The sequence below is a fragment of the Salvelinus fontinalis genome, chromosome 38 (assembly GCF_029448725.1).
Source record: "Salvelinus fontinalis isolate EN_2023a chromosome 38, ASM2944872v1, whole genome shotgun sequence".
NCBI classification, from domain to species: domain Eukaryota; kingdom Metazoa; phylum Chordata; class Actinopteri; order Salmoniformes; family Salmonidae; genus Salvelinus; species Salvelinus fontinalis.
In genome coordinates, this window is record NC_074702.1 from 1,737,407 (window position 1) to 1,754,623 (window position 17,217).

A 17,217-nucleotide genomic window follows, 5' to 3' on the forward strand; every position below is an offset into this window, starting at 1 on the left:
CATAGGTACGTGGTTGCAAAGGGCTTCAGTGTCTTAACAGCACGATTTACCAAGGCAGGATACTCTGAGCATAGCACGATCCAAAAATCTGATTTAATTCAGTTTTCACAGAACCGCTTGATGCAATTTCAATGAGGCTCTCTTGTTCAGATATCAGGAAGTGGACTGGAGGCAGGGCATGAAACGGAAAACGAATCCAGTTGTCTTTGTCATACTATTCGGTAAAGTACCTGCGTAATTGCACACCCAACTCACTCAGGTGCTTCGCTATATCACAATTGACGTTGTCCGTAAGCTTGAGTTCATTTGCACACAAACAAATCATACAATGATAGAAAGACCTGTGTGTTGTCCTTGTTAATGCAGACAGAGAAGAGCTACAACTTCTTAATCATAGCCTCAGTTTTGTCCCGCACATTGAATATAGTTGCGGAGAGTCCCTGTAATCCTAGATCCAGATCATTCAGGCGAGAAAAAACATCACCCAGGTAGACCAGTCGTGTGAGAAACTCGTCATCATGCAAGCGGTCAGACAAGTGAAAACTTTGGTCAGAGAAGAAAATTTAAGCTTGTCTCTAAATTCAAAAAAAATTGTCAATACTTTGCCCCTTGATAACCAGCGCACTTCTGTATGTTGTAAAAGTGTTACATGGTCGCTGCCCATATCATTGCCTAGTGCAGAAAATACACAAGAGTTCAGGGGCCTTGCTTTAACAAAGTTAACCATTTTCACTGTAGTGTTCAAAACGTATTTCAAGCTGTCAGGCATTCCCTTGGCAGCAAGAGCCTCTCAGTGGATGCTGCAGTGTACCCAAGCTGTCAGGCATTCCCTTGGCAACAAGAGCCTCTCAGTGGATGCTGCAGTGTACCCAAGCTGTCAGGCATTCCCTTGGCAGCAAGAGCCTCTCAGTGGATGCTGCAGTTCTACCCAAGCTGTCAGGCATTCCCTTGGCAACAAGAGCCTCTCAGTGGATGCTGCAGTGTACCCAAGCTGTCAGGCATTCCCTTGGCAGCAAGAGCCTCTTGGTGGATGCTGCAGTTCTACCCAAGTGGCGTCGGGAGCAACTGCTTGCACGCGTGTTACCTCTCCACTATGTCTCCCTGTCATGGCTTTTGCACCATCAGTACAGATACCAACACATCTTGACCACCAACGTCCATTTGATGTCACAAAGCTGTCCAGTACTTTAAAAATATCCTCTCCTTTTGTCCTGGTTTCCAGTGGTTTGCAGAAGAGGATGTCTTCCTTAATTGACCCCCCCATAAACGTAACGGACATATACCAGGAGCTGTGCCAGGCCCACCACGTCTGTTGACTCATCCAGCTGTAACGCATAGAATTCACTGGCTTGTATGTGAAGCAGTAATTGTCTCAAAACATCTCCTGCCATGTCACAGATGCATCATGAAACAGTGTTGATTGATGAAGGCATTGTCTGTATAGTTTTTTGGGCCTTTTCCCCCAGCATTGTCCCAGCCTTATCCGCGGCAGCAGGAATAATTAAGTCCTCTGCAATAGTATGGGGCTTGCCTGTCCTAGCCACTCGGTAGCTCACCATATAAGACGCTTCGAGCCCCTTCTTATTAAAATGGAATCTGTTGCTTTTATACTTGTCTTACTACTCGAAAGTCGTCTTAATTCTCACTCAAAAAACTCCCGTGGCTTATTTTTCAAATTGGCATGTTTTGTTTCTAAATGTCTGCTCAAGAGTGAAGGTTTCATTGAGTTGTGAGATAGTACATTTGAACATATAACACACTGTGGCTGAGGAAAGGCACTGATCCCAAAATAAGTGAACCCCAAATCAATGTAGTTCTCATCATATTTGCACTTCTTCGCTGGTCCAACGTCCCGGTCTGTTGTTCATTGCTTTCCCGGGTAAAGGGGTGTTAACTCTTCGGCTGCATCAGATTCACAACTGTCAGTGTCCATGCTAGCTGGGCTAACAACAACATGTAGAATCACTGATGCTAGTATTGGATGTGCTCGTGGAAGCAGAACAGCTTGTGTCTTCAACAGGTGCAGGTGCAGTACTGCTGGTAGTAGCAGTAGAGCTGGTATGTGTCTTTATGGACGCGGGACTTACTTTTTTTAACCATTTATCAATTTTCGAGCAAACGGAACGAGCAACAGCTAAGTTTGGCTACATACGGACCGGTAGTGGAATTCCCGCGAGAGAGTAACGGTTTGATGTGATTGGATGTTCATTATTTGACTAGGCTTCCTGTATTTGACATTGTGTTGTTATTTCGCTGAACACTAGATGGTTAGATTGTATTTGTCAGTGAAACGAGGCCACTCAGGCGAGAAAAAAACTTCACCCAAATGTGAAGCCCCGTTGGAAAATATAAATGTTGACTGTTTTTTATATATATTTTTTTTAAAGTTAATTTTTATTTGGCATACCCCCGACTGCATTGCGCATACCCATGCCTACCACAGTTTGGGAATACCTGATCTACACTGATTGACGTGGAATTAACAAGTGACATCAATAAGCGATCATAGCTTTCACCTGGATTCACCTGTCTTGTCCAGTCAGTGTAGGTAGTAAGTAAAGTAATGGCATGTCATATCCAATGCACTAATAGAGAGAGATCTCCACTCACGGTTGACAGAGTTTGATGAGGTCCTGGTCACTGGTCCCAGGGGGCAGTCCTCTGATGTACAGGTTAGTTTGACTGAGCTGCTCCATACTACAGCCTCCTCCTCCTCCGTGGTGACCGTTGTTAGGGCTGGGACTGGGAGGGACCATGGTGGAAGGCGGAGGGGCATAGGACTGCTAAGAGAGAGATAGAGAGACAGAGAGAGAGAGAGAGACAGAGAGAGAGAGAGAGACAGAGAGAGAGATAGAGAGAGACAGAGAGAGATTACAACTACAGAATAATACACATCAGCATATAACAAGGGCGGCAGGTAGCCTAGTGGTTAGAGCGTTGGGCCAGTAACCAGCAGGTAGCCTAGTGGTTAGAGCGTTGGGCCAGTAACCAGCAGGTAGACTAGTGGTTAGAGCGTTGGGCCAGTAACCAGCAGGTAGCCTAGTGGTTAGAGCGTTGGGCCAGTAACCAGCAGGTAGCCTAGTGGTTAGAGCGTTGGGCCAGTAACCAGCAGGTAGACTAGTGGTTAGAGCGTTGGGCCAGTAACCAGCAGGTAGCCTAGTGGTTAGAGCGTTGGGCCAGTAACCAGCAGGTAGCCTAGTGGTTAGAGCGTTGGGCCAGTAACCAGCAGGTAGCCTAGTGGTTAGAGCGTTGGGCCAGTAACCAGCAGGTAGCCTAGTGGTTAGAGCGTTGGTCCAGTAACCAGCAGGTAGCCTAGTGGTTAGAGCGTTGGGCCAGTAACCAGCAGGTAGCCTAGTGGTTAGAGCGTTGGGCCAGTAACCAGCAGGTAGCCTAGTGGTTAGAGCATTGGGCCAGTAACCAGCAGGTAGCCTAGTGGTTAGAGCGTTGGGCCAGTAACCAGCAGGTAGCCTAGTGGTTAGAGCGTTGGGCCAGTAACCAGCAGGTAGCCTAGTGGTTAGAGCGTTGGGCCAGTAACCAGCATGTAGCCTAGTGGTTAGAGCGTTGGGCCAGTAACCAGCAGGTAACCTAGTGGTTAGAGCGTTGGGCCAGTAACCAGCAGGTAGCCTAGTGGTTAGAGCGTTGGGCCAGTAACCAGCAGGTAGCCTAGTGGTTAGAGTGTTGGGCCAGTAACCAGCAGGTAGCCTAGTGGTTAGAGCGTTGGGCCAGTAACCAGCAGGTAGCCTAGTGGTTAGAGCGTTGGGCCAGTAACCAGCAGGTAGCCTACTGGTTAGAGCGTTGGGCCAGTAACCAGCAGGTAGCCTAGTGGTTAGAGCGTTGGGCCAGTAACCAGCAGGTAGCCTAGTGGTTAGAGCGTTGGGCCAGTAACCAGCAGGTAGCCTAGTGGTTAGAGCGTTGGGCCAGTAACCAGCAGGTAGCCTAGTGGTTAGAGCGTTGGGCCAAAAGGTTGCTGCAGTCCTCCAAACACCGGCTTTTTTGTGTGTGTGTGTGTGTGCGTGCGTGCGTGCGTGCGTGCGTGCGTGCGTGCGTGCGTGCGTGCGTGCGCGCGTGTGTGTGTGTGTGTGTGTAGACTGCATGTGATAATGACTAGTTGTCACCACTCTGCAGAAAGGCTGAGCCCTGAAATTAATATATTACCTGCACTTCCACCAACCATACAATTACTGTCCCACACACACAACTAAATTGGGCCTGTTTGGTCTGTTGCCTGTTTAATCACTCTGTCTCTGAGAGGGAGTCAGTGTATTGAGGCTCCGATGGTAGTACTATAACAGACTGGATTAAGTTCTCAGCAACATGAACCAGAACAGCAAGAGCAGAGACAGAGCTGCATTCCAGCCTCGCTAACACATATGTTCTCAATGAGCAGTAACAGGATATAGTATGGAGGGGCGACAGGGGAGGATATAGTATGGAGGGGTGACAGGGGAGGATATAGTATGGAGGGGTGACAGGGGAGGATATAGTATGGAGGTGTGACAGGGGAGGATATAGTATGGAGGGGTGACAGGGGAGGATATAGTATGGAGGGGCGACAGGGGAGGATATAGTATGGAGGGGTGACAGGGGAGGATATAGTATGGAGGGGTGACAGGGGAGGATATAGTATGGAGGGGCGACAGGGGAGGATATAGTATGGAGGGGCGACAGGGGAGGATATAGTATGAGGGGTAACAGGGGAGGATATAGTATGGAGGGGTGACAGGGGAGGATATAGTATGGAGGGGTGACAGGGGAGGATATAGTATGGAGGGGTGACAGGGGAGGATATAGTAGGGAGGGGCGACAGGGGAGGATATAGTATGGAGGGGCGACAGGGGAGGATATAGTATGGAGGGGCGACAGGGGAGGATATAGTATGGAGGGGCGACAGGGGAGGATATAGTATGGAGGGGTGACAGGGGAGGATATAGTATGGAGGGGTGACAGGGGAGGATATAGTATGGAGGGGTGACAGGGGAGGATATAGAATGGAGGGGCGACAGGGGAGGACATAGTATGGAGGGGTGACAGGGGAGGATATAGTATGGAGGGGTGACAGGGGAGGATATAGTATGGAGGGGTGACAGGGGAGGATATAGTATGGAGGGGCGACAGGGGAGGATATAGTATGGAGGGGTGACAGGGGAGGATATAGTATGGAGGGGTGACAGGGGAGGATATAGTATGGAGGGGTGACAGGGGAGGATATAGTATGGAGGGGTGACAGGGGAGGATATAGTATGGAGGGGTGACAGGGGAGGATATAGAATGGAGGGGCGACAGGGGAGGATATAGTATGGAGGGGTGACAGGGGAGGATATAGTATGGAGGGGTGACAGGGGAGGATATAGTATGGAGGGGTGACAGGGGAGGATATAGTATGGAGGGGCGACAGGGGAGGATATAGTATGGAGGGGTGACAGGGGAGGATATAGTATGGAGGGGTGACAGGGGAGGATATAGTATGGAGGGGTGACAGGGGAGGATATAGTATGGAGGGGTGACAGGGGAGGATATAGTATGGAGGGGCGACAGGGGAGGATATAGTATGGAGGGGCGACAGGGGAGGATATAGTATGGAGGGGCGACAGGGGAGGATATAGTATGAGGGGTAACAGGGGAGGATATAGTATGGAGGGGTGACAGGGGAGGATATAGTATGGAGGGGTGACAGGGGAGGATATAGTATGGAGGGGTGACAGGGGAGGATATAGTAGGGAGGGGCGACAGGGGAGGATATAGTATGGAGGGGCGACAGGGGAGGATATAGTATGGAGGGGCGACAGGGGAGGATATAGTATGGAGGGGCGACAGGGGAGGATATAGTATGGAGGGGTGACAGGGGAGGATATAGTATGGAGGGGTGACAGGGGAGGATATAGTATGGAGGGGTGACAGGGGAGGATATAGAATGGAGGGGCGACAGGGGAGGATATAGTATGGAGGGGTGACAGGGGAGGATATAGTATGGAGGGGTGACAGGGGAGGATATAGTATGGAGGGGTGACAGGGGAGGATATAGTATGGAGGGGCGACAGGGGAGGATATAGTATGGAGGGGTGACAGGGGAGGATATAGTATGGAGGGGTGACAGGGGAGGATATAGTATGGAGGGGTGACAGGGGAGGATATAGTATGGAGGGGCGACAGGGGAGGATATAGTATGGAGGGGTGACAGGGGAGGATATAGTATGGAGGGGTGACAGGGGGGATATAGTATGGAGGGGTGACAGGGGGGATATAGTATGGAGGGGTGACAGGGGAGGATATAGTATGGAGGGGTGACAGGGGAGGATATAGTATGGAGGGGCGACAGGGGAGGATATAGTAGGGAGGGGCGACAGGGGAGGATATAGTATGGAGGGGCGACAGGGGAGGATATAGTATGGAGGGGCGACAGGGGAGGATATAGTATGGAGGGGTGACAGGGGAGGATATAGTATGGAGGGGTGACAGGGGAGGATATAGTATGGAGGGGCGACAGGGGAGGATATAGAATGGAGGGGCGACAGGGGAGGATATAGTATGGAGGGGTGACAGGGGAGGATATAGTATGGAGGGGTGACAGGGGAGGATATAGTATGGAGGGGTGACAGGGGAGGATATAGTATGGAGGGGCGACAGGGGAGGATATAGTATGGAGGGGTGACAGGGGAGGATATAGTATGGAGGGGTGACAGGGGAGGATATAGTATGGAGGGGTGACAGGGGAGGATATAGTATGGAGGGGTGACAGGGGAGGATATAGTATGGAGGGGTGACAGGGGAGGATATAGTATGGAGGGGCGACAGGGGAGGATATAGTATGGAGGGGTGACAGGGGAGGATATAGTATGGAGGGGTGACAGGGGAGGATATAGTATGGAGGGGTGACAGGGGAGGATATAGAATGGAGGGGCGACAGGGGAGGATATAGTATGGAGGGGCGACAGGGGAGGATATAGTATGGAGGGGTGACAGGGGAGGATATAGTATGGAGGGGTGACAGGGGAGGATATAGTATGGAGGGGTGACAGGGGAGGATATAGTATGGAGGGGTGACAGGGGAGGATATAGTTTGGAGGGGCGACAGGGGAGGATATAGTATGGAAGGGTGACAGGGGAGGATATAGTATGGAGGGGTAACAGGGGAGGATATAGTATGGAGGGGTAACAGGGGAGGATATAGTATGGAGGGGTAACAGGGGAGGATATAGTATGGAGGGGTAACAGGGGAGGATATAGTATGGAGGGGTGACAGGAGAGGATATAGTATGGAGGGGTGACAGGGGAGGATATAGTATGGAGGGGTGACAGGAGAGGATATAGTATGGAGGGGTGACAGGGGAGGATATAGAATGGAGGGGTGACAGGGGAGGATATAGTATGGAGGGGTGACAGGGGAGGATATAGTATGGAGGGGTGACAGGGGAGGATATAGTATGGAGGGGTGACAGGGGAGGATATAGTATGGAGGGGTGACAGGGGAGGAGAGGATGGGAGGGGTGACAGGGGAGGATATAGTATGGAGGGGTAACAGGGGAGGATATAGTATGGAGGGATGACAGGGGAGGAGAGGATGGGAAGGGAGAGAGAGGAGAGGAGGGGAGGAGAGGAGATAATTGGAAGAGAGGAGGGGAGAGGAGGGGAGGGGAAGGGGGTAGATGAGGGAAAGAGAGGAGGGTTGAGGAGGCCAAAAGAAGAGGGGAGGGGAGGAGAGAGAAGAGGAAGGGAGAGTAGATAAGGTGAAGAGAGGAGGGTAGATGAAGGAAAGATAAGAGGGTAGATGAGGGGAGGGTTGAGATGGGGAGGGTAAGGGGGTAGATGAGGGGAGGGTTGAGATGGGGGAGCCAGCTCTCTGTAATGATACACTATGTTGACTCAGGGTAGATGAGGGGAGGGTTGAGGTGGGGGAGGGTTGAGATGGGGGAGGGGGTAGATGAGGGGAGGGTTGAGGTGGGGGAGGGGGTAGATGAGGGGAGGGTTGAGATGGGGGAGGGGGTAGATGAGGGGAGGGTTGAGATGGGGGAGCCAGCTCTCTGTAATGATACACTATGTTGACTCAGGGTACATGAGGGGAGGGTTGAGGTGGGGGAGGGTTGAGATGGGGGAGGGGGTAGATGAGGGGAGGGTTGAGGTGGGGGAGGGGGTAGATGAGGGGAGGGTTGAGATGGGGGAGGGGGTAGATGAGGGGAGGGTTGAGATGGGGGAGCCAGCTCTCTGTAATGATACACTATGTTGACTCAGGGTACATGAGGGGAGGGTTGAGGTGGGGAAGGGGGTAGATGAGGGGAGGGTTGAGATGGGGAGGGTAAGGGGGTAGATGAGGGGAGGGTTGAGATGGGGGAGCCAGCTCTCTGTAATGATACACTATGTTGACTCAGGGTAGATGAGGGGAGGGTTGAGGTGGGGGAGCCAGCTCTCTGTAATGATACAGTATGTTGACTCAGGGTAGATGAGGGGAGGGTTGAGGTGGGGGAGCCAGCTCTCTGTAATGATACACTATGTTGACTCAGGGTAGATGAGGGGAGGGTTGAGGTGGGGGAGCCAGCTCTCTGTAATGATACACTATGTTGACTCAGGGTAGATGAGGGGAGGGTTGAGGTGGGGGAGGGGGTAGATGAGGGGAGGGTTGAGATGGGGGAGGGGGTAGATGAGGGGAGGGTTGAGGTGGGGGAGCCAGCTCTCTGTAATGATACAGTATGTTGACTCAGGGTAGATGAGGGGAGGGTTGAGGTGGGGGAGGGGGTAGATGAGGGGAGGGTTGAGATGGGGGAGGGGGTAGATGAGGGGAGGGTTGAGGTGGGGGAGCCAGCTCTCTGAAATGATACAGTATGTTGACTCAGGGTACATGAGGGGAGGGTTGAGAGGGGGGAGCCAGCTCTCTGTAATGATACACTATGTTGACTCAGGGTAGATGAGGGGAGGGTTGAGGTGGGGGAGCCAGCTCTCTGTAATGATACACTATGTTGACTCAGGGTAGATGAGGGGAGGGTTGAGGTGGGGGAGCCAGCTCTCTGTAATGATACAGTATGTTGACTCAGGGTAGATGAGGGGAGGGTTGAGGTGGGGGAGCCAGCTCTCTGTAATGATACACTATGTTGACTCAGGGTAGATGAGGGGAGGGTTGAGGTGGGGGAGGGGGTAGATGAGGGGAGGGTTGAGATGGGGGAGGGGGTAGATGAGGGGAGGGTTGAGGTGGGGGAGCCAGCTCTCTGTAATGATACAGTATGTTGACTCAGGGTACATGAGGGGAGGGTTGAGAGGGGGGAGCCAGCTCTCTGTAATGATACAGTATGTTGACTCAGGGTAGATGAGGGGAGGGTTGAGAGGGGGGAGCCAGCTCTCTGTAATGATACACTATGTTGACTCAGGGTAGATGAGGGGAGGGTTGAGATGGGGAGGGGAAGGGGGTAGATGAGGGGAGGGTTGAGATGGGGGAGGGGGTAGATGAGGGGAGGGTTGAGGTGGGGGAGGGGGTAGATGAGGGGAGGGTTGAGAGGGGGGAGCCAGCTCTCTGTAATGATACACTATGTTGACTCAGGGTAGATGAGGGGAGGGTTGAGAGGGGGGAGCCAGCTCTCTGTAATGATACACTATGTTGACTCAGGGTAGATGAGGGGAGGGTTGAGGTGGGGGAGCCAGCTCTCTGTAATGATACAGTATGTTGACTCAGGGTAGATGAGGGGAGGGTTGAGAGGGGGGAGCCAGCTCTCTGTAATGATACACTATGTTGACTCAGGGTAGATGAGGGGAGGGTTGAGGTGGGGGAGGGGGTAGATGAGGGGAGGGTTGAGATGGGGGAGGGGGTAGATGAGGGGAGGGTTGAGGTGGGGGAGCCAGCTCTCTGTAATGATACACTATGTTGACTCAGGGTAGATGAGGGGAGGGTTGAGGTGGGGGAGGGGGTAGATGAGGGGAGGGTTGAGATGGGGGAGGGGGTAGATGAGGGGAGGGTTGAGGTGGGGGAGCCAGCTCTCTGAAATGATACAGTATGTTGACTCAGGGTACATGAGGGGAGGGTTGAGAGGGGGGAGCCAGCTCTCTGTAATGATACACTATGTTGACTCAGGGTAGATGAGGGGAGGGTTGAGGTGGGGGAGCCAGCTCTCTGTAATGATACACTATGTTGACTCAGGGTAGATGAGGGGAGGGTTGAGGTGGGGGAGCCAGCTCTCTGTAATGATACAGTATGTTGACTCAGGGTAGATGAGGGGAGGGTTGAGGTGGGGGAGCCAGCTCTCTGTAATGATACACTATGTTGACTCAGGGTAGATGAGGGGAGGGTTGAGGTGGGGGAGGGGGTAGATGAGGGGAGGGTTGAGATGGGGGAGGGGGTAGATGAGGGGAGGGTTGAGGTGGGGGAGCCAGCTCTCTGTAATGATACAGTATGTTGACTCAGGGTACATGAGGGGAGGGTTGAGAGGGGGGAGCCAGCTCTCTGTAATGATACAGTATGTTGACTCAGGGTAGATGAGGGGAGGGTTGAGAGGGGGGAGCCAGCTCTCTGTAATGATACACTATGTTGACTCAGGGTAGATGAGGGGAGGGTTGAGATGGGGAGGGGAAGGGGGTAGATGAGGGGAGGGTTGAGATGGGGGAGGGGGTAGATGAGGGGAGGGTTGAGGTGGGGGAGGGGGTAGATGAGGGGAGGGTTGAGAGGGGGGAGCCAGCTCTCTGTAATGATACACTATGTTGACTCAGGGTAGATGAGGGGAGGGTTGAGAGGGGGGAGCCAGCTCTCTGTAATGATACACTATGTTGACTCAGGGTAGATGAGGGGAGGGTTGAGGTGGGGGAGCCAGCTCTCTGTAATGATAGAGTATGTTGACTCAGGGTAGATGAGGGGAGGGTTGAGAGGGGGGAGCCAGCTCTCTGTAATGATACACTATGTTGACTCAGGGTAGATGAGGGGAGGGTTGAGATGGGGAGGGGAAGGGGGTAGATGAGGGGAGGGTTGAGATGGGGGAGGGGGTAGATGAGGGGAGGGTTGAGGTGGGGGAGGGGGTAGATGAGGGGAGGGTTGAGAGGGGGGAGCCAGCTCTCTGTAATGATACACTATGTTGACTCAGGGTAGATGAGGGGAGGGTTGAGAGGGGGGAGCCAGCTCTCTGTAATGATACACTATGTTGACTCAGGGTAGATGAGGGGAGGGTTGAGAGGGGGGAGCCAGCTCTCTGTAATGATACACTATGTTGACTCAGGGTAGATGAGGGGAGGGTTGAGGTGGGGGAGCCAGCTCTCTGTAATGATACAGTATGTTGACTCAGGGTAGATGAGGGGAGGGTTGAGAGGGGGGAGCCAGCTCTCTGTAATGATACACTATGTTGACTCAGGGTAGATGAGGGGAGGGTTGAGAGGGGGGAGCCAGCTCTCTGTAATGATACACTATGTTGACTCAGGGTAGATGAGGGGAGGGTTGAGGTGGGGGAGCCAGCTCTCTGTAATGATACAGTATGTTGACTCAGGGTAGATGAGGGGAGGGTTGAGAGGGGGGAGCCAGCTCTCTGTAATGATACACTATGTTGACTCAGGGTAGATGAGGGGAGGGTTGAGATGGGGAGGGGAAGGGGGTAGATGAGGGGAGGGTTGAGATGGGGGAGGGGGTAGATGAGGGGAGGGTTGAGGTGGGGGAGGGGGTAGATGAGGGTTAGGGTTGAGAGGGGGGAGCCAGCTCTCTGTAATGATACACTATGTTGACTCAGGGTAGATGAGGGGAGGGTTGAGGTGGGGGAGCCAGCTCTCTGTAATGATACAGTATGTTGACTCAGGGTAGATGAGGGGAGGGTTGAGAGGGGGGAGCCAGCTCTCTGTAATGATACACTATGTTGACTCAGGGTAGATGAGGGGAGGGTTGAGGTGGGGGAGCCAGCTCTCTGTAATGATACAGTATGTTGACTCAGGGTAGATGAGGGGAGGGTTGAGGTGGGGGAGCCAGCTCTCTGTAATGATACACTATGTTGACTCAGGGTAGATGAGGGGAGGGTTGAGGTGGGGGAGGGGGTAGATGAGGGGAGGGTTGAGATGGGGGAGGGGGTACATGAGGGGAGGGTTGAGGTGGGGGAGGGGGTAGATGAGGGGAGGGTTGAGGTGGGGGAGGGGGTAGATGAGGGGAGGGTTGAGAGGGGGGAGCCAGCTCTCTGTAATGATACACTATGTTGACTCAGGGTAGATGAGGGGAGGGTTGAGGTGGGGGAGGGGGTAGATGAGGGGAGGGTTGAGGTGGGGGAGCCAGCTCTCTGTAATGATACACTATGTTGACACGCATGTTCTCCTCTCCAACAACATCTCACAGTTTCACCTCTTTGACTCCTCTCACAGTAATCTCATGATCTGGACTAGTCAGAGACAATAACCCACCTGGCCATCCTAGAGGGCAAACCATTTCATAATATCCTCCCAACACCTCCCCAACTCCCCTCTCCCCACCCTCCTCTCCTCCCCAACTCCCCTCTCCCCACCCTCCTCTCCTCCCCAACTCCCCTCTCCCCACCCTCCTCTCCTCCCCAACTCCCCTCTCCCCACCCTCCTCTCCTACCCAACTCCCCTCCTCCCCACCCTCCTCCCCAACTCCCCTCTCTACTTTCCTCCCCAACTCCCCTCCCTCCTCTCCTCCCCAACTCCCCTCTCCCCACCATCCTTTCCTCCCCAACTCCCCTCTCCCCACCCTCCTCTCCTCCCCAACTCCCCTCCTTCCCACCCTCCTCTCCTCCCCAATTCTCATCCTCCTCTCCCCAACTCTCCTCCCATCCCCTCCTCCCCTCCTCCCCATCTTCCTCTCCTCCCAACCCCTCCTCCCCTCCTCACCCCCCCCCAACTCTCCTCCCACCCCCACACCCCTCATCTGATTGGGTGATGTGAGTGAGAGAGGGGAGAGGGATGAGAGAGAGAGAAACTTTTTGTCTTTCTTTAATGATACATCCTCACTTCATTTCATTAAAACCAAATTCCACCCTGAAGCACGCAGAGACCATCCCATCTGTTGTCCCTTGACCTTTGACCCTGTTCCTACTTGTTAGCCAAATAGCCAACTTTGTCTGAGCAAACAGAACATTCAACAATACACATTTGTCCTTCTTCCTTATTAGACCAGCTGAACCCCGTTATAAACATCCTGAACAGTAAACCCCAACAGAGGCATTAATGGCATTAACCTGGCGCACGCAGAAAACACACGATTCACAGTTTCACTAACGACACAGACAGGACACCACAGTCCGACTCCCGGGTCGACCCCGTGCCAACCAGCTGTCCCGGGTCGACCCGTGCCAACCAGCTGTTAGTGGCCAGGGTTTCCATGTAGATCCCTCCACTGGAGGTCATCTGACCTCTTTGGTGCTGGGGGTTTGTAGAGCCCCCTCCATCTAAAACCCACCATACTCTCCACCCCACATACCCCCTGCTACTGATGTGCCGTAATGCAGAGATTTTAGTGGGCTTTACCTCCCACCCCTTCAACCTCCTCCAGGCTTAGAGGGTTAAAATCTAACAAGTCCTCCAGAATCTCTCCAGCAGCCTGTTTGTTGTGTCAGGACTTCCGGGGTTTTCCACCCCTCCTCCCCCAGCAGCCGCAGGTCACCCAGCCTTAGTAAACCCGCTGCCATCAGTCGCTTCTGCAGAGTGGCCGACTGAACCGATCTCAAAAAGATGGCTGGGTTGTGGAAGATAGGCTCCTCCTACACCCACACCCCCTTCTGCCTTAGCAGCTGTCAGGCCCTCAGCACCGCAGAGTAAAAATCAGAGAGACCTGCTGTACTCAGCCTCTACAGTACAGCCTCACGAGGAACAGCTGTCGGTCCAACCCTAATCCGCCAGCTCTCCTCAGCAGCGCACATGCTGGTTCCCTCCAGCCGACATCAGCATGGTACAGCTGTCTCTGCGCCGCCTTTAGTCGAAATGCAGTCACCCTGCTCTCCAGTTTCAGCAGGCCTTGTCCTCCTTCGTGGAAGGACATATACAACACTGCCGCCCTCAGCCAGTGATGGCCTGACCAGAAAAAGTCCACCAGCTTGCGTTGTAGGTCTGCGTGCAGACCGGAGGGGGGGTTGAGGACAGCCGCCAGGTTGTTGATTATCAGCACCCTCCCTCTATATGACACTTGGGACAGGAGCTACCTCAACCTGGCGGCTGTCAACCTCTTGACATCACTGCCTGTGACAGCCCCTCCCAGTTCTTCCTGACCCACCTCTCTGAGCCCAGGTACACCCCCAACATTTTAATACATTCACAACCCCACTGCAAACCCCCCCTGGAAGCAGAGGGGGGTCCCTATCCCTCCATGCCCCACTTAAAAGAGCTTTGCTCTTGCCCCAGTTCACCTTAGCTGACGAAGCTCCCTCATACATCTTCAGACTAGTCTCTAGTGCCTGCATATCCTGCCCATCCCAGAAACGTCGTCTGCATACGCCGACACAGCTATAACTGTCAAAACACTCATGCCTGTCCAGCACACACCCTGCAGTCTCCTGCGTAGCAGGTCCAGAAAGGGCTGAATGGCTAGTGTGTATAACTTTCCCGATAGAGGGCAACCTTGTCTAATACCCCGCCTCACCCAGACTGGCCTCCTGAGCCCCCCTCTCACCTTGACCGTATACAATGCCCCAGCATACAACATCTTCACACAGGCCAAAATCCTTTCCCCAAACATCACAGTAAACAGAAACTCACGGTCCACTCTATCAAAAGCCTTCTCTTAGTCTATAGAGACCAGTCCAATGTTCACATTAGAAAACTCTCCACAAGTTCAACATGGCCCTGATTAAGAACAAGTTGTCCGTGATTCAGCGTCCCGGTACACAATATGTCTGGTCCTTGTGTACTATAGAGTCCAGAGGCCTACATTGCCTTGCCCCACCGGCTCTACCTCCACATCCCTGATGCTAAACTCGAGTTCCCCCAATACTGTCCTAGCCTCTGAGGATGAGAGAGCTGTATACTGTTGACAGAAAAGATTACTTTCCCCAAATCGCACCAGTGACTCAGAGACTGATACTCCTCTCTTCGCTGCCCCCACCTTTCCTAAAAAGTTCTGGAAACCTGAGCAAAAAGTGGCATCTTGTAAGAGCTTTACATTACATTTCTAATAGGATGCCTGTCCGGGGCCCTGGTGAAATAGACAGCCGAGCCACGGTTATGTGGTGATCCGAACAACCTCACTGGGAGAATGGTAGCGCCCAACAGCCTATTGCTCTGATTCCTGGACATGTAAAACCCCACTGGGAGAATGGTAGCGCCCAGCAGCCTATTGCTCTGATTCCTGGACATGTAAAACCCCACTGGGAGAATGGTAGCGCCCAGCAGCCTATTGCTCTGATTCCTGGACATGTAAAACCCCACTGGGAGAATGGTAGCGCCCAGCAGCCTATTGCTCTGATTCCTGGACATGTAAAACCCCACTGGGAGAATGGTAGCGCCCAGCAGCCTATTGCTCTGATTCCTGGACATGTAAAACCTCACTGGGAGAATGGTAGCGCCCAGCAGCCTATTGCTCTGATTCCTGGACATGTAAAACCTCACTGGGAGAATGGTAGCGCCCAGCAGCCTATTGCTCTGATTCCTGGACATGTAAAACCCCACTGGGAGAATGGTAGCGCCCAGCAGCCTATTGCTCTGATTCCTGGACATGTAAAACCTCACTGGGAGAATGGTAGCGCCCAGCAGCCTATTGCTCTGATTCCTGGACATGTAAAACCTCACTGGGAGAATGGTAGCGCCCAGCAGCCTATTGCTCTGATTCCTGGACATGTAAAACCTCACTGGGAGAATGGTAGCGCCCAGCAGCCTATTGCTCTGATTCCTGGACATGTAAAACCTCACTGGGAGAATGGTAGCGCCCAGCAGCCTATTGCTCTGATTCCTGGACATGTAAAACCATTCAAGTCGGGTTGCACTCACCCTAGCCCCAAAGACCTTCACCCATGTATACTGTCTTGTGTCGGGATGTTTAGTTCTCCAAACATCCATGAGGTCAAACTGATTAATGATGTCCCTTAACACCCCCCACTGACACTGAATGAGGCTCCTCCACATGTCTGTCTTTCGTTAAATCCATCATACAGTTCCAGTCCCCGCCGACCACCAGCGTCTCCTCAGGCGCTACCTGTGAGAGTTCCTGTCTAAGAACACCCAAACAGAAGCCACCTCTCCCTCCCTGTGTTAGGAACATACACATTTATAAAGACAAAAACCCCTGTTGTAAATGTCTGCTTTTACTACAAGCAGCCTACCCCTACACACCTCATTTGAGGAGCACATTTGTACAGACAGACCCGGTGCGAAAAGGAAAGCCACCCCTGAACTAACATTTGTCCCATGGCTAAACACACCTACCCCTTTCCTCCAGAACCCCCAATCAACTTTATACACCACATCTCCATGCATCTCCTGTAGAAACAACACCTGTACTTTTTGTTTTGTTTTACATATTCACCCAACAGACTCCTCTTTCCCGCATCTCTGGCGCCACTGATATTGAGCGATCCTACCCGTAGAGTCTCCGTAAGAAGTGGGAGAAAAGCCAGCAAAGAAAGAGACCAATAGCAAAGCTCAAAAAGTAAAAAAATGTATTACTGTAAACAGCATCTGAAAATAGACCCCTTACACACTGTTGTGAGTCACTTCCTCAACCTAAACCATTTCCTGGGTGAGAGGACACCGTGCACCTCATTTTCAATAGTGTTGTACCGATCTTACAAACTTTCCCGGATCACAACAAAAAAAAAGCTTAAAGATGAACCGTATTATTCCCTTTCGTCTCATTCAGGAACCTTGACAGTTCCCTCTCCGTGTACGTTGACCCCTCTGCCTGGCTGGCTGTCAGCTCTGGACCTATTGAATAGGTGTCTGAAAAGAAAGCCTCCTCATCATCCTCTTCCTCACCTTCCTCACCTTGCTCCTCCCATCCTGACCACCTGCCTTTCTTTCTAGTCAGGGCCTCCCCCCCAGCACCAGGCAAAGGTTCCTTAGTGCCATTGACCACACCAGCCTCTCCCCTCCCACCTCCTTTCTTCTCCCCCTTTTTCCTCCTCTGAATGACACCTTCCTCATCCCCTTCCCCACTATACTCTCCTCATCCACTAGCATAACCTGATAGACCCAGCCTCATCTACACCACCATCTATAACCTGACTAGACCCAGCCTCATCTACACCACCATCTATAGCATGACTAGACCCAGCCTCATCTACACCACCATCTATAACCTGACTAGACCCAGCCTCATCTACACCACCATCTATA

General features: G+C 52.6%; 1 protein-coding gene across 3 annotated transcripts in view; it reads right to left on the reverse strand.

Annotated features, from left to right (window-relative positions):
- The window catches only part of LOC129837175 (RNA-binding motif, single-stranded-interacting protein 3-like), a 243,559-nt gene that overhangs the window by 173,260 nt on the left and 53,082 nt on the right, over window positions 1-17,217 (reverse strand). For 2 of the 3 annotated variants that reach the window (XM_055903096.1, XM_055903098.1), the window contains exon 2: window positions 2,611-2,783. In XM_055903096.1, coding sequence (XP_055759071.1) covers window positions 2,611-2,783 — 173 coding nt within the window. The remainder of the gene's footprint in view (window positions 1-2,610; window positions 2,784-17,217) is intronic. The other variant, XM_055903097.1, reaches the window with a different exon arrangement.